The following is a 24005-nucleotide window of genomic DNA, read 5'->3' as shown; positions in this document are numbered from 1 at the left end:
AATTTTTTCGACAGGTTATCAATGTGTAAATTGGGTAACTGGCTGACAAATTTTACATGAACTTCCTTCAGACTTTTAATCAATTTGTGAGTTAATCACCTCAGTTTACACATAAAAAAATCAATTAAAAAAAGTGTTCAATCCTATTATATTTTTTTATTGAGTTAGGTTGTAAAGTATTGAGTAAATAATTTCATTTTGATACTTTTTATTTAACTGGAGGAAAGACGATTCGAAATGGCTACTTAGATCCCTTTAGGTTTGTTTTCTCTATCATTACGGATACGGTTATTATTAAAATTTAATGATCTAATAATTGAATTGATTTATTGCATTCAAAATACATTTATTTGTTTATTGTGTTTCGAATGTTGTCAGTCCATTATTTACGGTCTGCCATTTAAATCCTTACATAACCATATATTTAAACATACGAAAGAATATGCTTTGAAGCGCCTCGTAGACTTTGGTCATATATAAACACGTGTTCCCGCTCAATTTTCATTCCATGATTATTTTTCAACAAGATTGCACAACCCACCCTCCCTCCCTTAAATACACAAAATTGCTGCTGTTTTCAGTATATTTTTCAGATTACATGGTGAACAGATCCAAATGTATTGAATGTTCCAATTAGATTGTCAGGTAACATCAAAATTGTCAGACGTTTCAACATTCATCGGCAGATTAAATGAAACCTGAAAATTCAGGGAATTTGCAGGAATAAAAAAAAAAAAAAATGTCTATCGTCATGGCATTCCGTTCAATTTGGAAAGTGCGTTGGATGTCATCATCAACATGATTCAATTGGTAGTGATTTATTAAAATATTGTTCATTGAGCTGTTGTGGATCTGCCCAGCAGCTAGAAATTGTTTTGCATTTACTGTTGGTTTGCCATTCAGTGACCAATTGTTATCAAGTTTTAACTTGTTGGCCAGTTTGTTTATGTTGGTTGTTTTTTAGTTTATATTGCTGAATATTGTTGGATAAATGCCATGACAAATAATTAGCCAAATTTAAAATTTCAATTGTTTGTTGTTCATATTATTCTTGCGAAGGAACGAAACAAAACAAATCTGTAGTTGTATATTCATTGCGCACATTGAATATGCAATAAACCGTTCATTAGTAATAAATAAAGTATTAATCTTCATGTTTACGGTAACAAATTGGTAAATATATGCATGAAATAAGAAAAAATAGAACATTTGTTCAATTTTTTGATTGGTTGATTGCTTGAATTAATTTATTGGTGTTTAACACCCCTAACATCCTTTTTTATTGGTGGAGATGGCCGGAAACCCTCTAGAAAACAACAGACCTTCGGCAGGAAATATAAAAATTCAAGTCAATTAAGATTTGAGTCGAGCGCACCTGCCACGTGAAGAGTTCGAATTCACAACCGCAGTGTTGACAGGCTTGTGACAAAGTAGTTGAACTACATAAACCACTCGTCTACCGTGACCCCCATTAATGATTTACCAGTTAACGACTCTCTGTTATATATCAAAGAAATCGATGTTTTATAAGGTTTAAAGTATTATTCTTGAAATGCGTTATTAAAGCGTTTGTTAATTAATGATTTGAAATTGGAAAAAGAAAACGAAAACATTTGATCTATACAATCAAACATCGAAAAGTATATAAAAACCAGTATTTGTCGGAAAAAAAATAACAAACTGATTTGATTCAAGTATTACTGTTGAGTATTATGTAGACGAAACGCGCATCTGGCGAGCAAAATATAAGCAGTCTATTTTCCTGAATTTTGTCACGAAGTAAATGTCACTGATGGTGGACGCTCCGTCTGAATAGGTACAACAAACCCCGTGGTCAGTACGTTGTATTGACATGCAATAGCAATGATGCGTTCATTCTCTGTACTTAAGTTGCGTATTCAATGGAGAAATATCGAACCACTAAGGCTTTTCTACCCACAGACATAGATAGCCAAAGCCGAAGTTGGCATAAATTTTCGGCTTTGTTTTATATTCTGTTCCATTTTGTATTTGACTTGACCTTCCAACTATTTGTTTCGAGCGTCATTGTCGGGTCTAGACGAAATCCGCGTCTTTTGTATACCAAATTATGCGTCCAGAATCATTGTAGTTTTTATAGTAAATCATACATTGTTTCCATCCAATTAAGACTCGGTTTTTTGTCAGTATTAAGTTTTGTTATTATATTGGGCATTTATTAAATATCCATCACAGATCAGGGTATAACTTACTGGAATAAAAAGTATTAGCATATATCAAAATGTTCAGATTTACGTATGTAGACAAAAGTGGGACTTAAAGTTATATCGGTATGCATTTCATTCATCTAAAATAAAGGAGGTTCAAATGAGTAATACGGTAGACTACTTTTCTAGAAATGAACCACAGAATATAGCTTATATTTACAGAATCATGGATTAGCATTTACTTAAATATTTAAGTTAAAAAGAATGTACAATGTGAAGCAAAAGAAAGAGATATTAGGCATACTTCTATGTGACAGCAAACATACGACACAAAGATGCAAAGACATATGTGGGTCAATGTATAGTCCTAAAAAAAAAAATAGAATCATCACATGTGTAGAGAAGAAATGAATATGGATGATATCGTACGTTATACTATGCATAAAGTCGCAATTAAGAAAAAGATGCTCATCATATCAAGTCATGGATTTTTTTCATTTGTTTTATATTAGAAAAAAAACCAAAGGATATTGGGTATCCATCCATGACACTATATCAGTACATGCACAGCAACAAACACACTAAAATTAAAGGATCAGCGCTTTAATTGCTGTTCTGCGTCTAAAAGTCAAAGTGAAGCCTTCAACACGGAGCAAAACAATATCACCTCACTGCAATTTTAAGACGGCCCCTCGCACCGGTTTGAGCAGAATGTTTTGTAAATATTTTTTGTATGTTTGTATTTCCTTTTTTTTTGTTTCCTTATTTTTTTGTTTCTACAATGGTTGAATACAGCAACTTATTTTACCATGGTTTGTTATCGTGACATAAGAATCTGACATAGAGGCTTCGAATATGTCCTCATTTCACTCAGTGTTCGATTCAATACCTAATTGTCTAGTTCACTATGACTTGCATTACCCATCGATTACTGTTATATGAAAGTCTGTGGAGATGATTTTACTGCACCAGTAAACATGCTCTTGTAAAGTGTATGACATAGGAAACCATAAAAACTACACCTATAAAGCTAGAGTAAAGGGTATTATTTTAAAGATGTTTTACATCCTTCGAGTTTGATGAAAACCTCTTCAATCTGTTTGGTAGAATATTATGTGATGCTTGTAAATTTTTGTCGAATAATCTTTGATTTTGAACTGATAGGGAATACATTTATAAGTTATTATTTAAAAAGCATTGACACAAACACCTAACTCAAATTTCAAAAGGGGGAAGTCCATAAAACTTGACATTGTAAACCAACGGAACGAACTCAAAAACAACCGTCATATTCCTGACTTTGAACATGTGGTTTTTGTAAACAATAGATACATTTTTGTAACTGGCAATTATCTAGACAGTGATTATCTTGTTCACATAATACCCTTAAATTTAGGTACTGGTCACAGTTGAAATTTCAAGTAGTTTGACTTCTTCTTAAAATAATAAATTTCAAGACATAAATAAGAAATAAAAAAAAAATACACTAACTCAGTTATTATATTGGACTGAGAGAAGAAACAGACATAAATTAGAAATCAAAGACAAAATACACACCAACACTAACTCAGTTTGTTTATTGGAACTAGAGAAGAAACATACTTCAAATGTCATTTGTACAATGAATCAAACCAATACAATTGAATTTCACTTTAGAGTCATATTTGGAACTTGGAATGTTAAAACAGGGTGCATAAATCCAAAAATAAAAGTTTCACGCTTGTTCATACTTTATGAACAGAGAACTACTGAAGTTATTTACGTATGAACGACGGTATTGACATATGGTTTAAATACTATGTTTTTATTGCACGGATGCATTTGTTTGCACATATATCCTGTAATCTTTCCATCCGTTTGATTTCTCGTTCTTGTGCCACTGGAAAAATAATAAAAACTATATTAGTAAATACACCTATGAAATTGGACATCATGGCAACTGCTCAATGTTATGCACCGTGCAGCAAAATCCCGAATTTTCACGAAACCCTAAAATTATAAAGAAACAGAAAATAAACAGATTACAGATCTCGATTGCGTCTCAAACGTCTAACAACAACCACAACAACTTTTAGAAATCAACTAGTAAAATAGAATAGCTTGACTTATTATTCGTATACTAATACTTCTCAGTTTAATCAATAATATATTTCTGAATCTTTGGAATCAGAATCTACCATCAACAAAATCAAAATTAAAATCCAACAGAAATATTAACCAATAACCAATCGATGACATTAGTATCCTTGTGTAAAGAGATTTTTAAGCAATTTGAATACCACATTAACCAAAAATCTCAGACGTAACTACAGACACGTGCATATTGAAACAATCGGAATTTCAGACTCGACAAGATGAAAATAACGTATCATTATCATAAAAAAAATAACATGAAAAGAAAGAAAATCATTGTCGTATAAGAACGCACGGTCATTAATATTAAGCTTCCATGGCAATAAAGTCTCCTGACGTACTTTTTGCAAATCTAAGCCACGATTAAAATTAGAATATACAATTAAATTTGTTTTATAATAAAAATAAAAGTTCAATGCACGATATAATTGTAACTTACCCTTTTCGGGACCTTTATTGCAACTCTGTTTATAACGTTTAATACATTTTGCAATCATCATAAAAGGTCTGACAATCAAATTGAGAGGAGCTGGAACTCTGGTTCGATAATCCATGATTACAGAATATCTCCAATATCTCCACAATTTCTCAGAATTAGCTTGCACAATTTCAAAACGGTAACTGTAAAAAATAAATAGTTTTGATTTATAAACCGATTATTCCGTCATTTTGAATTTGTTGGTAATGATATGAATCATTTTTATACTCTCTACCTTTGATTGAGTATAATGGTTGTAACATATCGCACAAACTTTATGATCAGAATTTTTAAAAACTACAAATATAACTACCATAATTGCTTTCATTTTTTGAACGGATGTAGAAGTCGAAATATTCTGAGATGTTTGCATAAGCTCAAAACGGTAACTACATGCATAAAGGTTTGAAAATATTATTCATAGGTTTAACAATTAAATATCATTGTGAAGCAATTCTTTACATATACATCGGTATATTGGAAATCCTGACGGTTAGTTTACGAATATTCCACACTTCTAACAAATACTAAGATAAAGCATTTAAATATCCAAGAAACCTTTTATTGATTTAGACCTTTTGGGGTATAAATCATGAATACAAAAATCATTTGGGTATACGTCAACGTGGACGCAGCCCAGTGACATGAAAAAAATGATATCTATATAAAAGCTATATAAATCATCCATAGTCTAAATAAGACGAGGATTGTTTATGCATGGATTATCAAACGGTTGCGGTCAACATGTCATCTCCTAAAGGATAAAACTTCGACTTTAATACTTACGAGGTTTCTGAGTTACTAACATACGTGGTATGTGGGCACAAGTCTAGCATTACTTGATATTTATACACAAATTATAGTACATGAGTTTTTATGCCTCCGACGTAATCAACGTGGGCAGTAGGTGTTACCATTGACAGTCCTTCCGTCCGTCTTTCAGTCTTTCCGTCCGTCCTCCGTCCGTCCCATTTTCATTTTCGCACTCTGAGTCACTAACCGTTCTAGAGTTATGCCTCTTTATAACTAAGACAATTGCTTAAGTTAACACTATTGACAGGACGTAGGCTAGGATTATGAGTACTCAAAAAATGTACATATATACACCGAAATATTTTTTGTTATGTTTTAATTTTTCATATACAAAATCAGTGTAAATACCGATAAAACAATTTTAAAAGATTTTACTACAGTGTTGAATTGGAACTTTTTAAAAATACGTTTCTTTGAAGCTCACTAACATCACCGTAAATTTTGTATGTGATATCCCGTTTTAATAAGGATTATACAGGTAAGAATTAAGTAGAAGTTTTTATCAATTTGTGATAACGAAATCCCCGACTTAATAATTTACCAGTAGTACATAAATTACGTTCGTTGAAATCTAAAACGCGACAACTGCCAAGTGCATCGCGACGAATTTGTAAAATATACACACCGTACGAAGAGGCCAAGGGAACACCATCGTCCACAAGAAAAATAAAATTAGGGGAAAAGTCATCTCTTTTGTCGTTAATTTTTTTAAGAGTTCCCAATGTGAAACTAAAAAATCTAGATAAGGACAATTATTTCTGCCTGTATTTGATTTATTTAAAATAAGTTCCTTTGGGAAATTTCCGCAGTAAAACTAGAGAATTCTTAATTATTCAAAGAAACAAAATCATCAAGAAAACGGTGTAAGTGTTTGTTTTTAAAAGGCGCAATTCGCACCTTTATGACTGTCTAAAGCCTGTCGATAACTGTATTGCCGAAACGTATACAGATGTCATGAAGAAAATTTACAGTATAATCATCTCATTAAAGTTAAAGCAAGTATATCTAGCATATTTCCCTTTTTCATTACAGAAGAAGGCTTTATATGAAATAAATCTTTAATAGGATTTTTCAAAAAGGCCATTTGATGAAAAAGAGAACTTCTAATTGATAGTGTATAGTGTATAGTGTCGAAAAGTTCTTACTGTCAATTGAATTGAACGGACCATCAAAAGCATGTGATTAACCTAAAGAGTGTTTGACAATCCAAAAAAATAACAAATTCCATTATGTCATACAATGAAAATTAAAAACAATTTCTTTAATAGAAGTAAAGAAAGATTAGTCGGAGAAAACTTTCTAGAAGCCGAGATGAAACATAGTTTGAAGGTTTTTGTGTGTAGTTAAGATATTCAATACATAGTAGGGACCATCAAATATTCAAATTAGTTTTGAAATGTGATCAGCGATTGTCAACAATATTCAAACCGTTATTCTATAGCAGTCAAATGACCTTTGATAGGGACCTTTTTCAAAAAGTGTATAACCTTTCGGTCTTTAATAATGGCCAAAGGGATCATATCAAACTCAGAAGTTTCACAGTCTCATATTTCAGGTGCATTCTTTTCTATTCTGTATTGTTGGTCGAGAAAAACATTCTCCTTAAACTTCATTTTTTTCAACAGAATTACATTATCAAGTGACATATGACATAAATATTGTAAATAAAACATTACTTTTATGAAATTTAAATAAAAGAAAAAAATATCTGTCTAATCATTGCCAGCATGGCATTTCCTTTTGATCTGCATAAGTGTTTTTCTTTCTGATTTCGATGTAACAAACAGAAAACAGCTGAATTCGGAAATGTATTCAAATATTGAATAAACTACATTAAAAACAAACATGCTACTACTTTTCGTGAATGATTATTTCATTACTTCATTGTTTGAAGTAAATGTTTAACGGTTTAGATGTTACAACACGTTGGTATTAATTTTTAGGAAATTATGGCAACCATTCCAATGACAAATACCTACCTGAACAGAGCAATGACAAGATTTACCAACAACAGGTTAGATATGAGCATATACAACGCAGCAATGACGATCAGAACCCAGTCATACTCAATGCATCTTTCCTTTACGTCAGGGTAATTCTCCCATTCACTTCGGTTTGTAGTACATGGTTCATTACTATTTGCTGTAAAATAAGGATTCATTTTTAGAATATGAAAAAATGAATTTTATTTGATGTTGTTTTTTTAAAGCATTTGTTTTTTAGATAAAGTCAGCTGTTTTTTTTTCATTATTTCTATCGAAACGATTGATATGTTTAGTTATTCAAAAATACCAATTTTATCATATAATTCTTTGAATAACGCCACTATGAAAACGTCTTTTGTTTTTGTTTTTTTTTCACTATTAGAATATGGGAAGAAAATAAAACTCGGTATATGTATCCCATAAACCATCATATTGCATAAAAAGGCAAGCACATACATATCAATGTACCTTTTATCCTACGCTGAACCTGTCTTATTGGCTTATATAATATTACCTTTAAAATCTTCCAAGAAAAGTTCTCCATAAATCTGCCAATACGGAATGTACATAATCTTCCAAATCCTCCAATAAGTCCAATGAGTTGGATTCCACATATCATAGTGCGCTGGATACATATTTGCATGATACAGCACACCCACCCCCATCATAAAGACAAACAAAATACCGATGAATCGAAATAGGTCTTTCAGCTGAAATATGAAAGTTTAGTAACAGGTCCCAGATGACGATATTTTAATTTCTAACTAAGTCTGAATAATCAAGAAATTGGTAATAAATAGGTGTATTAGATAAAAAAATATTTTACTGAATACAGAAATATTGAGTCTAAATGTGAAACGGGATCTTTTATCTAAATGTTATTTAGTATTTTGTAAATTTTAGCAATCATTTTGAGTATCAATGAGACAATAAAATGACGAGACTAATAACCAAATCAAATAGGGTCATCATAAGACAACGAATTTGATTTAAATGAAAGAAACCTCTGTATTACTGAAAAATTATTACACCAGGGTTTTCGATATCATAAACTAGTCAAAACATTTACTAAATGTTATCATCGGTACATGGACATCATTCGTAAATATAAATCAACATCTTATACGATCAGGTATTTCACATCCAATCTTTTATGGTAATATTCTGTACAAAGCACAAAAATGTCGACATTCACCTTGAAAGCTAACCAAACCTTTAAACAGACCTTTTCAGATGGGGTATAGTTACGATACTGTTGTCAGGTCATTAAAGATGGCATATTTTGGTATTAATATTGATTCACTCATAGGGTCTTTGCATCGGAAATAAACACATTTATTCTAAAACCAGTTGTTGGCATGATACGGATTATGTCCTTCTCATATATCTTATGATGGTATGATACTGAACCCCTAACGGGATGGATTGTGCTTGATTTTCATATGACGAAGAAATAATCTTTCAATCAGTTTAATTGAGGTCTGGAGCTGACATGTCAGTAACTGCTAGTAGTCCTTTGTTAATTTATGCATCATTGTCATTTTGCTTAGTTTCTTTTGTTACCTTTTCTGACATCAAACTCGGACTTCTTTTTAACTGAGTTTTACTGTGTGTATTGCTGTGTGTTTGTTTATTGTACATTGGCTAGAGGTATAGCGGGAGGGTTGAGATCTCACAAAACATGTTTAACCCCGCCGCATTTTTGCGCCTGTCCCAATTCAGGAGCCTCTGGCCTTTGTTAGTCTTGTATTTTTTTAAAAATTCTAGTTCATTTATATGTTTTGGAGTTAAGTGTGGCGTCCATTTACATTGAACTAGTACACATTTTTGTTAAAGGGCCAGCTGAAGCCCGCCTCCGGGTGCGGGATTTTCTCGCTGTGTTGAAGACCCATTGGTGGCCTTCGGCTGTTTTCTGCTCTTTGGTCGGGTTGTTGTCTCTTTGACACATTCCCCATTTCCATTCTGAATTTTATTGCAACTATTATACTGAGACGGCCATCATTTAAGGCGGTTGGAATGATAAAGACAATATTTATGATCAGAAAAGCAACTTCATCAATGTATGTTTGAAGGCAGTAAGGGCATCACCAAAATTGTCAAAAGGCAACATCATAAATGTATCGTATATCTGAAAAAAAATATTGAATGACAAAAGTATTCCAAATGGCTTTTCAAAGTTTTTTATCAATTGTTTTGTTCAATGTTATTCACATAAAAAAAATGACAAGCGTGTTTGTTTGTGATTAAGGTAATGAACCGCAATTCTGAAAAGGGGTAATGAATGTTTAAAACGTAAGTAGAAGAAAGTCCGGGTACACAAACATGTCACATTTGTCATATCTCCTCGTGAATACTAAGTCTTGCTTATCGGAAAATTGATTTACGTCAAAGGGCCTTTAAATGCAACAGGAGGGTCGGATGTCTATGCGTCACCGTTCCCTCGTGTCTAATTAGACACCGTAAATTGCCGACCAAATCAAACACCAACAGACTGTGACTTCAACCAGTGCAAGTGTAAATATTTTAACCCTTTCACGCACATACGACAGATGATTGGTTCCTTAACTGTAATTCGACAACGTTTCGTACTAGCAATTCATGTTTAAAAGTAAAATAACAAAAAATACCGAAATCAAAGGAAAATTCAAAAAGGAAAGTAAAGTGCGTTCCTTTGGGAAACTATGCTATAGCAGAAAAGACTCAATATTTATGTAAGTTCAGTTAATTTATATACTGATAACATAAATCAACATGTAACAATCAATAAGTGTAAACGAGATCTAAAATCAATAATTTATAGAAAATACAATAAAAAAAAAAACGTAACCTACCTTGTGGTATCATTATTTTGTAAACAAAAATAAAGCATCAAGAAGAACATAAATGTAAAAATAAACTTATTTATACCGAATTTGATTAATTAGGGAATGTAGCTGTCTAAGTATTAGTGTTGAAATATCGGAGAACCGTCTCACCCATGTCACCGGATAAGTCGACTCAACCGCAGACACGTCTTGGAATGTAACTAACTATTTTTAAATTTACAGTGTAAACGTTATTGCTCATTGCGGTTAATAAAAATCGACATTCCGAATTTCCAAAATAAAATCTTATATTTTTGTAACCCTTATTATATTTTTAATTTAATCATTTTCTAGTTGGCCCAGATTGAAATACTTGTATAACGGACAATATGTAATCAACAATTTTAAAGGCTGACAAAAACTCGGCTATATCGTATAATAAACAGAGTCAAGAGAAGTAGACCTTGTCCGAGTCAAGAGTAGTAAACCTTGTCCAAGTCAAGAGAATATCTTTTAATTCGAATCAGCCGCCTATATACCACCATTGACCAATCGAAATAATTTATCAAATTGTATTACTTTGACACGAAACTAGTCAATGAAAACCGCGGTATCGAGCATTACTTGGAGTATGTGCCAATATGGATGACATAAAAACATTTTAGGATTTCAAAGTGAAAAATCGCGACTGACAACTTAATAATTTAACAAACATCCAAAAATATGTAAGACAAAGTTAAACTAGATGGTAAGTGACCAAAGTCTCTCATTATAACAAGAAAACGATCTCTGAAAATGAATTTATCTACAAAAGTGTGTCACAATTAAGTTTACCGGCAAATTTATCAATATAGATAGACTTGCAAAAACCAACCCTTCTACAATATATAATGAAGAAATTTTAACTTAAATGGTTGATGAAAAAACAACAAATCCGCTAAAACCGGTTCTAGGACACGTCTTAAACTTGCAGTGAAGTGAGAGGCTTTGTTCCATTTGTAAACCTCACTGTGACTTTGAGATGAATAACAACAATAAAAGCGCTGTTCCTTAGCTTTTTGTGGTTTTTTGTTTTTGTTTTGCATGTACTGATTTTTCCTTTTCTATTACGCTAATTTTTGCTTTCATCCATTTAAACCATTTTAATTCGATCTTATTACTTCATATCTATATATACCATGCTATCAAACGGTTTAAAAGTATAAAACAGAAAACCTACCATTTCCTTGATCATGATTATCTTTGGTCCTAATTTTCTAGACATCAAAATTGAATGTAGAAATCTCATGTAAACGGTAAATAAACTGAGACTGTAAAATCGTCTAGCTAAAGCGCCATTTATATCATCATCATCAAAGAATCGAACTAACATGGCTACAATTGTTACCCAGTATGAGATGAAGTCAAGAGAATTCCAAAAGTCATAAAAATATCTTTTTATCCTGTATTTTATGGACAGACTTAATGGCTTGTCTTTCTCCTCCTCTTTTGCAAATCTGCTTTTGATGATGTCATTATTCCAAGGCAAAATCTTCAATGGATATTGACAGGAATTATCATAAAATAGAAAATTAGTTGTAAAAATGACTGATTTACAGTACGTTAACTGTATGTTATCCTCTATATGTCATTTGTTCTTGACGTTGGGTTGTTGTCTCATTGAGGATTATCACACATATCAATTATATTTATGTTTAATATGTAAACATGCTTTCTTAAATAATATCTTCAAATGTTCAGGAATAAGGATTAAAATTTAAAGTGAGCTAACTCTCATTCGAAAAATCGAAAAATATATCACAAATCATTAAACTTTATTCAAACAAGGGTTATACAATTCATTCACCAAATTTCAATAATCAATTAGCATACGCAAATTTTACTTATTACAAAAATGACTTATCGCGAATTGTGTTTTAGCAACTGTAGTCAGACTTACTCCTCTATATTCCTCTAGAATATCCCCTAGTAACCATATGTAAACCAGCCACTCATAAACTTCAACGGAACCAATGTTCTCATAAACTGACAATTGTGTTAGCAGGAATGCACTATACCATACCATTGCAGCAATAAAAAATATCTGAAACGCAGAGAAATGTAAGAAGCCGAGATGATATTAAGAAGGAATAAGGTTTCAAGGTTAACAGCTGAATAAATTCGTAAATGAATTCTTTGAATTTCAGTGGTTACAATATAAAAACTTTTTCCATCATTCTGATTTTTGTTTATAATACACTGATGCGTTATCCATATTTTCTTTCTCAACTGATAGAGTCTTAAAACATTATAAGAACTTGGGCTATAATCCATTGGGCAAAGTTAAACTTCTATATGTTTGTAATTCATATGTCCCTTTTAAGTTTCCCTGTAGCGCATTTGTATTTTCAAGTATTACTTACATAGTTTATTAAAAACCGGGTAAGTGGGGCAGACACAAATCTTAAAAACCGTATGTTGCTGTTATTAACTCCTCTATAGTGTTGGCAAACACAGAAGAATCCGTTCTACAATACATAATTTAAGAAATATTAAGTTCATCATGTGTAAAACATTTGATGTCAATGAAAAAATTGTGTTACTCAGAAGATAAAATAAGCAGAGACATCAAAGTGTGGAAAAGAGAATGGAATACAAGGGTACTTGTAGTATCTATCGGACTACCCTGTAGACAAAACAAGTCATGTGTATCATTTAATAGTATTGTACGAGATCGGCGCATTAAAGAAATATAACGATGATTCGAATAGTGTTTGAGACAGAAATTGTCTCTCACAAAGAAGAGTCCGTACGTCGCATTAAACCTTAAAAGATCTGTAAAACATGAAATATATGCAAGAAACGTACAAGTTTATGTATGTTATAAAGAAAAGGAAACTTTTAACCATTCTTATCACGTCTTAAGTAACAGCCGGATGCGACCGTCTTGTGCGGACCAATTTATTTTATATGAATTGTGTTCTTACTGACAGAACAAAGAAAAAATATATTCTTTCAGCCTATAACGTGATAGTGGTAATTAGTAAAAATGTTTAATTTCAGCGAGTTCTTATATTTTTGACTCAGTAGGATGTCCTGTTGAATTTTCAATATATGTTTGAAAATAAATATATCTCGTATGATTCCCAATATAGGCCAACGTTTTAACTTTAACAAAGGTTAAATCACAAAAATACTGAACTTCGAGGAAAATTCAAAACGGAAAGTCTCTAATCAAATGGCAAAATCAAAAGCACAAACACATCAAAGGAATGGACAACAACTGTCATATTCCTGGCTTGGAACAGGCATTTTCTTATGTAGAAAATGGTGGATTAAACCTGGTCTTATAGCGCTAAACCTCTCACTTGTAAATCAAACATCAAATTCCATTATATTGACAACGATGCGTGAATAAAACAAACAAACATCAAAGGTAAAAATGTCAAAATAGTGGTACAGCAGTCAACACCGTGTCACAATCTTAATCACAACAAAAACAAACAAATATTTAACATAGAGGCACAAAAATGCATATATCACATTTACAACCTCGTTCATTGCTTACTTATTTTTGTAATTTATTTATGTATGTCAAATCAACCCATAAAGGATCGAGGAATTTTAAGCACTGGGATCGAATCGTAATTTTAGCATTAACTCTGGCATAGAATCGCTTATTTGACGTCAGAATGTAAACGTCACACAGGTAGAGATATAAAATAGTTTTGTTGTTCAAAGTATGCAAAAATTATAATAGAACAATAAAACAATTGCGGGATGTTTAAAGTACAGAGACACGTCATATGTATCAAAGAAACATATAAAGTCACACGGACAAAGCACATAAGTAAAAATGAAAAATAATACAAACAACACAATGCCGGGATGCATCAATACAGAGCCACGACAAATGTATTTCATCAAAAACAGACCAAACAGTAAAAGTAATATTAATAAAATAAATAAAAGAACACTTTAACACGTTATCAAGATAAAAAAACAGCGTCAGTACGCAGAATTTATACTCCAAGACCATCATGTATTATTTTTGAAGTTGATACGGAATATTTATCAACAATGTCTTGATACCTTCCGATGAACTTTTTAGAAAAAGGAAGAGACGTTCTTTGACATACCCCTGGTTCATCAATTTTCTGCTCAGACACTGATGACGTTTTACAAAGTCTGAGTAGGAGCTGCAAGCTCTTGCATACCGAATAAGTTGGGAAATGTATATCCCATATGCAGGTGAAGTTGGTATATTACTACTCAGGTGGGAGAAATTGATAATTTTAAAATTAAAATCGTCTTGTTTGTCATAGATTCTGGTACTGAGATGACTGTGTATGTCAAATTCGAGGTATAAGTCTAAAAATGAGGCGGAGGAAGCCGTGTCTGTTGTTTCTTTAATTTCTAGTTCTGGGGAATATATTAATGGAACCCAATCAGAAAAGTTCGGATTGTTAATGGAAAGAACATCATCAATATATCTGAAAATGAAATTAAATAATCTGGCTTTTTTAATCTTCTTGTTTTTGACAAGTGTCTGAAGGAACTCCGATTCATATGAAAATAAGAAGAGGTCGGCAAGGAGAGAAGCACAGTTCGTTCCTATAGGAATGCCGACAATTTGTTGAAAAAGTCTACCTCCAAATTTAATAAAAATGTTGTCGATAAGAAACTCCAGCATACATGTTCCTCTGTGTAGCATGTTTTACCCTTTTGTTCGCCATTAACAAAATATGCCTTATGGTATCCCAAAGTAATAAATTTATAGCGTATGCTACCATTTTTATGTTGAAAGGCATTGTGGATTGTTTCTTTTAGGCCATTTTTCAATTTCACATGGGGAATGGTGGTATACAGGGTTGAAAAATCTAAAGTTTTGATAGAACTTATTTCAGAAAAAGACCGAGATTTAAAATTATCCAGAAGTTCTTTACAATTTTTAAGAATCCATATATGATTAATACCACTACGCGAGTAAACAGTTTCACAGTATTTCTGAAGACCCTCTTTCACTGCGGACAGTATTTTAGTCAATCTAATCGACAATTCTTTGGTGGAACATGCAAATTAGCCGGCAATGTACCGTTGTTTGTACGGAATGTTGTGAAACTTAGGTATCCAATACAAACAAGGTAAGTCCTCTGATTTGTTGTTCAATGTAATGTTCATTGAAGCCATGAAGAACTTATGATTCGCCAAAATCTCATCCTTGTCAAATGATATGTCTGTGTATGTGGAATTACCTGAGTGCTCATTTATTCCTAATTCTTTTACAAGACATTCGTAGTAATACGATTTACATACAAAGACAATATTATTTGAAGCTTTGTCCGCAGGAACAACAACATACTTATCATGAAGAGATGATAGATATTTCACATCCTGTTTGTCTCTGAAAATGGACTTTGGTCGAACATTCACACAGTTTTTCAACTTATGAATGCGACGTTTTATCAGAGACCTGATTGTTGTGACCCATTCTGACAAAGTGTCCAGTTCAACTTCTTCTCGTTTAGCCCATACTCTGGCGTAGTCCTCAATTGAATCCATAATTATTTTGAAGTTATGGTTCCAATTGATGTGTTGGGGTTCTCTAAACTTAGGACCATGAGAAATCTCATTTCGAAGATTTTCGGAGATTTTCATGTTGAAAACAATCAAACGACAAAATAACGACATGAATTTATATAGAAAAAATGATAAAATAAAACAAAGAGGATATACAGAAACAACACTAATCTTCCTCTAATTCTTCTATTCCATAGATATCTATCCAATTTTGAGACACCACATACAGCTGTATATGTGTATCAAGACGCGTCACAAAATTTCAAAAATTTATTCATACTTATAAATTTTAAATCTCAAAGGACACTTGTATACAGTATTAATAGGGTGAATACATTTCAAAATTTATATACTAGTTCACAAAAAAATTTTAAAAATCAAGTACTCTTATACATCCACTGATTTATATTCGAATTTAAGTATTATATCAATATCTGCTCAAACACTATCAGCAATGATACAACATTTTCCAGAAATGACTAGGTAACTAAATACATTATATATTTGGATGCATCAAAACCAAACTGTTATCTCAAGAACAACCAAAAACTACATTTCAAGCCCAATTTGCCTGATAGAGTTTGTTTTGTTTTACTACAAGTTCAATAATTTATCAAATAAGTTGTCACCTACCAACCAGAAATCTTCAAGATTTGCACCTAATTCACGGTACCATATTTTGTTCAGACGTCTTTGTGCACAGCTGTATGCAATAAAGTCAAGCATGGCGTTGTCAAAAGCACACTCCAATGGACTGACTTTAATATTCCAGACAGTTTGTTCCGTTAAAATCAGGTCCATCGCTACTTCTGGTTCCTCCTCATAAAGTTTTCTTTGTAGGTCAATGGCTCGGTTTTCAAAAATTCTAAAAAAAAATATTGCTTTTATAATTATTTGTATATCTTACTTTAATAAAACTACAAAATATTACATGATATTACATGAGAGATCACAAAACAAAATTGATGTCTGAAGAATTATAGCATGCTATAACGTAAACAACTTTCCAATTAAAAAAATATATGCTCATTATAATAATATCATGCGTTTCTTATAGGTTAGAAAGTAGATCATTTATTATAGTGACATGTGTAACATAAATAATATTACATAACAATAATACAATAGTTATTTTAAATTACACCCGGCCCATTGGACCTATAATCCACTTTAAACTTAATGTTCATAGTTTCAATAAGGAATTTGATATTTGTTACTTGTTACTTATAACAAAACAAATCCTAAAATACATATTTACAAACATAAACGTATTCCTTAACATAAGATACGTTTATTGAAAATAACTAAATTTAATTTTTCTCGTGTTTAAGATACCAAAATAATAGGACAAAGAAAAACAAACAGAGCATGGTCAAAAGAGATAAAAACAAAAGACAAGTAGTGAAAACTATAGATGGAACAACAAGGACTCGTAAAAAACAAAAACCTGGCATGAGAAATCTTAACATATATGCAGCAGCAGTTTGCAGATGTTCAAAACTCGTATATTCAGCTTAAAAATAACAGTCAAGAGACGAAAACACGAGAAAAGAGCATAAAATATAAACCTAACCCTGATGCATCGACATGATAATTATATTATTCTGTTCATGCATCACTTCCATTTACTGTTGCAAATATTCGTTTATATAGCTCCTCTAGGTGTAATACCACCAAATCATAGTACGCATACGAAAAAGGGTCGAAAAAAACTATTCCCTTGAATTTGACAGTTGTAGAAAATTGATCATCGTTTCATTGTAGTATAAAAATTGTAAAAAAATCAGAGTCATAAACATATCTCTTGGGTGTTTCAAAGCACCATTTTTTTTATTTGGTGTTTCTATAGAATATGTTGGAAACTTGATAGTACATGGGTACTAAAACTTGTACGCAGGAAAAAAGGGGGTGAAAATTTGATTGGTTAATTTCCAGTGATGGCTATTTTCTTATATGCAATGAAATGTTATGTGAAATTTTTTTCTATGGTACTGGACAGGATAAAACTTTACTCATGCCAAGTATTTCTTTATTTGAAACAAAGATAAATTCTTCACAATTTTTTGAAAAGGGCAAATTTAACAAAGACTTATAGGGGAAAATCAATGGTGGTATTACACCTCTATACGTCATTAGGAAAGTTTGAGAGAGTAAAACCAACTTCTATGGATGTGCGCTCACAAACATGTTTACCCCCTCCACGTGACATATGTACCTGTCCCAAGTTAGAAGCCTGTAATTCAGTGGTTGTCACTGTCTTTTATATAAGAGAGGGGCGGAAGATACCAAAGGGACATTCAAACTCAATGGCTAAAAAAAATAAAGACAAACAGACAAACAATAGTACACAAAACACAACATAGAAAACTAAAGATTGAGCAACACGATCCCCACCAAAAACTGGGGTGATCTCAGGTGCTACGGAAGGGTAAGCAGATCCTGCTCCACATGTGGCACCCGGCGTGTTGCTCACCTTAGTACAAACCCGGTAGTAAGTCTAAGTCGGTAGGTCATATATCTGTCTTTCCCTAATTGTTTTGAACCTTAATCAGGCCATTGGTTGTCTCGTTTGAATGTTTTTGTATTTTGTCATGTCGGGTCTTTTAAAAGCTGAATATATGACATGAACTTTACTCATAGTTGCTTACATCCACCCACGTCATATGGACACTGTTGGATTATTGTCTCAAAGGCAATCATATTATATCTTATAGTTGCTTACATCCACCCACGTCATATGGACTCTGTTTGATTATTGTCTCAATGGCAATCATATTATATCTTATAAACATATTGTATTGTTATTCTACCTGGAATGTCCTTTAATTGAATCGTGTAAGAACTGATCTTTACCGCTCTTTGCTTTTTCAGCCATTCTCTTCAATACACAGCTTGCCAAAATAGCAGTTACTGCAATAAATTATATCAGCTTCGCAAAATGATACATGCATAACATATACTCAGTGTTTTTTTTCATAGAACCAAAAGACCAAACCGGCAACAAACATCGACACATGTTACCTAATACTTGATAAAATAAGTAAACACAACAATAAAAACATTTACAAAACGTTTTTGTTCTTCTTAAAATTATTTTCCGTTTTTAATTTTCTTCGGAGTTTGGGATTTTTGTTATTTTTTACTTTTTAGAATAGATGCTATATGTGAATAGATGCTATATGTAAATGTTTTTACATCCATCTGTTTGTTGAATATACGATACGGTATATCAAAGTTTAAGAAGACATACGGATTTCCTTGTGAGCAACAAATTCATCCAGGAGCATAACCAAAAGTCGAAAAAAATTTCGAAAAATAGTTGCCAGTCTTAATTTGTTGTTAGTTCTTTATTTGCTTTTGATTTTGTTTTGTTTCGGTGTTTTAAATTTTTTTTATTTTGGTAAAAAACATTGACAGCTAGAATTTGCAGATAATTTTGCGTCCCATATCTTTATTGTAACATTTAATCACTTTCAAAATGTATCTTCTTAATTTCAATGTTAGAAATAATGCTTTCTATGCGTTACATAAAAACAATACATTAACTATTTGTTGATTTCACGAAAATGTAAAAAAAAATATTTAAGCTCCTCTCTGTCTCCGGTATTATTAGATGGTCGTAATCAATATAGCATATATTATAGAAAGGGAAACAAGGAAATTCTTACACAGCTGATTGTTACATTTGACCCAGAATAAAGTTGCTAATTCTTGTCTATTTGCAAACAATGCCCATATTAGCAAATCATGGTAAATTTCTTTTCTCTGTTTTTCTGCATAATTCTTGTCAACCCTGAGTTCTTTTTTGCTGTAAAATCCTGATAATAAAAATCAAAAGAAACTTTTATCAGCCAGTTGCTGATGAATAATTCGCTTGGAAGTCAATAGTTGAGCCTCATTTGCATTCGTGTCCATGCGATCTTTAATTTTATTATAAGCTGTATATGGGTTTCGCATTCATTTTGTTGACTGATTTAGCACACAAACAAAATGTAATCATTCTTTTACATGCACAGTTAATAAGTCTATTGTGGTGTACTGTATGTGGAAGGTGTCCGTTATTATTCTGTGGTTTGCATGTTGTAATGCATTATTGTATTATTTATTTATGTATTTCTCTGTCCTGAGTGTTAGTTCGTTTATTTGCACTGTATTCCTGTCACGTAAAGTTGTCACTTTAGCGGTATTTTTAAAATTGCCGTATAAGCGGGAGGTTTGACTAGCCATTAAACCAGGTTCAACCCACCATTTTTTCTTAAAATGTCCTGTATCAAGTCAGGAATATGACAGTTGTTATCAAATAGTCCGTTTCTATGTATATTGGCGTTTGATTTTGTAGCAGTTCAGTGTTTCTGTTATTCTGTTTTTTTTTCCTCTTATAGTTGATGTGTTTCCCTCGGTATTGGTTTGTGACCCGGATTTGTTTTCGCTTAATCGATTTATGACTATTGAACAGCGTTGCTTTAAAAGATAATATCATGATATATTTATTCATGTAGATACATTATTATAAATTGTTTTGTAATGTTCTTATATCGTTTATATATTTATGTTGTATACTTTATAATACATTAAAGGGTTTTGAAAAAATAACTAAAATATTGATCAACACAAAGGGAACACCGACTCCAACAAGAAATGACAAACATAAATGCAGTTCAGATAGACTAAATGCTGGCATAATGTAATGAAATTTAACCAGTTTTATGTGTGCATCACCCCTTTTCATCCCATTTTGCCTACCTAGGTCATATGTTGTAAAAGTAAAACACATAATAAAAAATTGCCAGGATGACCGCTATCTTGAACTAAAAATTATAATAAGACGACATAATAAGGGTCAAAATGTGCTCGATATTAGAGAGAGGTAGCAACGGTATACATTGCTGTCGATTAAATACTGGTGATTAAGACAAAATCCGAAGCAAATCTTTTAGCAGGTTTCATCAGGTCTAGTCAGAAAATTCGATTGCTATCGGCAGTATTTGTGAGCGGCCTATAAGAATTTAAAATCGTCTGACCATCGAGATATAGAATCATTTAAATTTTAATTGGTTGGAATATCGCACCTGTCTTCCTGGTTGTTGAAAGAAGCAAGAGCTTCACTGGAATAAATATATATCATTTTTAAACGTTTTAGTTTTTTAGCACTACATATGTGTTACAGTCACCATCACCGATTTGTTGACCTATACGGTTAGTCTGCGCCTCAACTCTTTACTGACATGTGTTCGCAGACTTATATCTTTAGATGCCAGACTTGTCGTCTAATATATAACTTAACTGATTGTATCATATTCTCGATATTGACGTTAACATAGCTGGAGACTCTTACCCTGTCGACGCTCGACCCGGTATCGCTCAGTTCGTGCTCTTCCATTAGATTTTGTTTGTTACATTGATATGTCTTCTTAATTGATTTATGTGTTTTGAACATCTGTAAACTACTGTTAAAAATATAGTCTAATATTAATTTATATATCATATATAACTTTTTTATTCAAGACATTGTTTTACTGAATGTTCGCGATCATGTGATTCAATTGGTGCTGATAGATTTTGGATATATTACCCGCTGTTCAAATGGACAAGCCTAAAATATTAGGTGTTCAAAATTATATCTGTTTTACTTGTACACCAGTTTGCGTCCTTTTACTAAACACACATTACATATATCATATATCATATGTAAAATATAACAAGATATGATTAAGGTTCTATTTCAGCATTGGTCAATATAAAGGTTTAGTTTAAAGCATTTATTATAATGAATAATGCTTACTTATTTTAAAAAATACAGATTTAGTTTTAATCATTGAAAAATAGATAATACATACTTCGTGGGTAATGCAAGAACTTTTGACATAGCTGTCTGCCGGACTGAATACACTTTTGGTAATTCTTCACAACCTGCTCATTATTCTTTCTGAGTGTAATCTTTTTTCTGTCTTTTAGTAACTTGTATGTTGCATCAGTTGACGATCCCTTTAAACAATGAACCAATGAAATGCTACAGATCTAATCAATCTTTAAGAAAAAGAATGCATGCTAGCACTGTTACATGTACTGCTTGGATATGTACATCTGTCTTGCTGTAGCGATTTTACAGTAAAAAAAAACTATTTCTATTTTACAGAATTTCTAGCATAAGAACTTAAAACATGTATTGTTCTATCTGGACTCAATATGTTCAGTGTTGTAAATAATTTTGAATGGAGCTGGCAATCATAGCAGTTGATTGACAATAATAAAATCTTGAATGATAAGTTAGTGAATGTTTGCATATATCCATAAAAATATTTACTCACCATCAGTATAGACCAGATATGTTGACAGTCACCATCAGTAGTACAACTACATTCTATTGTCTGTAGGAACAACACCATATAAAGTTAGAGTTTTATATACTGTTTGATAGTAATATCACTGACAAGTTCGAATCAAAATTTTATATGTTTGACATTACATCTCATTACATTGAACCTCGCATATGAGTTTGACTGTCCCTCTGGTATCTTTCGTCCCTCTTTTTGAATAGCTTTTTTAAGGATGTACACCTCTGAGGAGCCAAAAATTTCTAGAATTAAACTCTTTTTCTTAGCCTGATTTTTGGGTTTATATGACTGTAAAAAAATGATTGGTGAAGAAAAATCATATGGTGGTGCACTTCATTTTTTGCCAAGGCCTTTTGAAAGTACCCAATTTTGATAATTTTCTCATTTTTCATCAATTTTTACCCATTTTTAGGCTATTACCATGAAAATAATCACAGTTTCACAATTAAACTTTTATTCATACTTTCACTAAAGATGGAGTGGATCAATCTGAATAAAGTCAACTTAGAAAAACTATAAGTAGAAAAGAGGGGCCAAAGATACCAGAGGGACAGTCAAACTCATAGATCGAAAACAAACTGACAACGCCATGGCTAAAAAATAAAAAGAACAAACAGACAAACAATAGTACACAAGACACAGCATAGAAAACTAAAAACTAAGCAACACGAACCCCACCAAAAACTAGGGGTGATCTCAGGTGCTCCGGAAGGGTAAGCAGATCCTGCTCCACACGTGGCACCCGTGGTGTTGCTCATGTTATTACAAATCCGATAAATAGTCTAATTCGGTAGGTCACATTCGTGGTGAAAATGGAAGTGGATTGTAATTACGACATAAGGAACATATCCGATTTCATCTGTGAAACGGTTATTCCATAACGGTCAACCAACTCGTGATGGCGTCCGTAAAACTTACTAAAGGATGACTTCAACTTCACCATTTGAACTTCTTGGTTTAATAACTTCCTTGTGAGCAGCAACCCTCTATCAAAAAAATCATGATAGGAAATACAAGCCCGGGAATATCGTATCAATTGGGAGATATATACTCCGTATGCAGGCGCTGCTGGAATGTTGCTACAGAATTGGAAAGTTCACAATTGAGAAGCCGAAATCATCTCTTTTGTCGTAAAGTTTTGTTTTCAACCGACCCTCATTGTCAATTTCTAGATGTAAGTCAAGATATGAGGCAGACTTAACTGTATCTGTTGTATCTTTTATCTCTAGTTCGATGGGATAGATACATTCAACATAGTCACCAAATTTTGAATTATTTAGTGAGAGAACATCATCTATATAGCGGAAAGTAAAGTTAAAGGATATTGCTAACTTCTTATCTTTCTTCCTAAGAAGTTCCTGTATGAAGTCAGCCTCGTGATAATAAAGAAACAAGTCGGCAAGAAGAGGGGCACAGGTAGGTGTTAATATAAGAAATTTTCATAAAATTTTGTTGCTTTTTCGTGTCAAATTTACCATGCTGTCAGTTTTGTAAATTTAAGATTTTTCTCGTTTTTTTTTTAGAACAAAAAGCATATTATTTCAACTTCTTTGTTATAAATGATTGAAAAAATACATATCTTAGAAATTTGAAAAGAAAAACATTGATATGTGATGTACATGTTTCTGGTAAAACCATTTCTTGTACCCCCTCACCCATTTTCTCAACATTTTGGCTAATGAGACTGACTTGATTGGTTATAAAATTGAAAA

The 24005-nt window shown here is 32.2% G+C and overlaps 1 protein-coding gene across 3 annotated transcripts in view; it reads right to left on the bottom strand.

Annotated features, from left to right (window-relative positions):
* Positions 1 to 3668: 3668 nt before the first annotated feature.
* LOC127733922 (transient receptor potential cation channel subfamily M member 2-like) overlaps positions 3669 to 24005 on the bottom strand; it is a 125114-nt gene continuing 104777 nt past the window's right edge. For 2 of the 3 annotated variants that reach the window (XM_052243393.1, XM_052243394.1), the window contains exons 20-21: positions 4759 to 4940; positions 3669 to 4065 (exon numbers count right to left, since the gene is read on the bottom strand). In XM_052243393.1, coding sequence (XP_052099353.1) covers positions 3983 to 4065; positions 4759 to 4940 — 265 coding nt within the window. In that variant the 3' untranslated portion in view covers positions 3669 to 3982. Of the gene's footprint in view, positions 4066 to 4758; positions 4941 to 7589; positions 7753 to 8109; positions 8306 to 11618; positions 11931 to 12338; positions 12483 to 12801; positions 12907 to 16591; positions 16824 to 18768; positions 18869 to 19626; positions 19777 to 21795; positions 21944 to 22266; positions 22327 to 24005 lie in introns of all 3 variants that reach the window. The other variant, XM_052243391.1, reaches the window with a different exon arrangement.

This window comes from Mytilus californianus, unplaced genomic scaffold, assembly GCF_021869535.1.
Source record: "Mytilus californianus isolate M0D057914Y unplaced genomic scaffold, xbMytCali1.0.p SCAF_3, whole genome shotgun sequence".
NCBI classification, from domain to species: Eukaryota; Metazoa; Mollusca; class Bivalvia; order Mytilida; family Mytilidae; genus Mytilus; species Mytilus californianus.
Note: the sequence above shows the minus strand (reverse complement) of the source record. Positions and strands in the feature narration are given on the sequence as shown.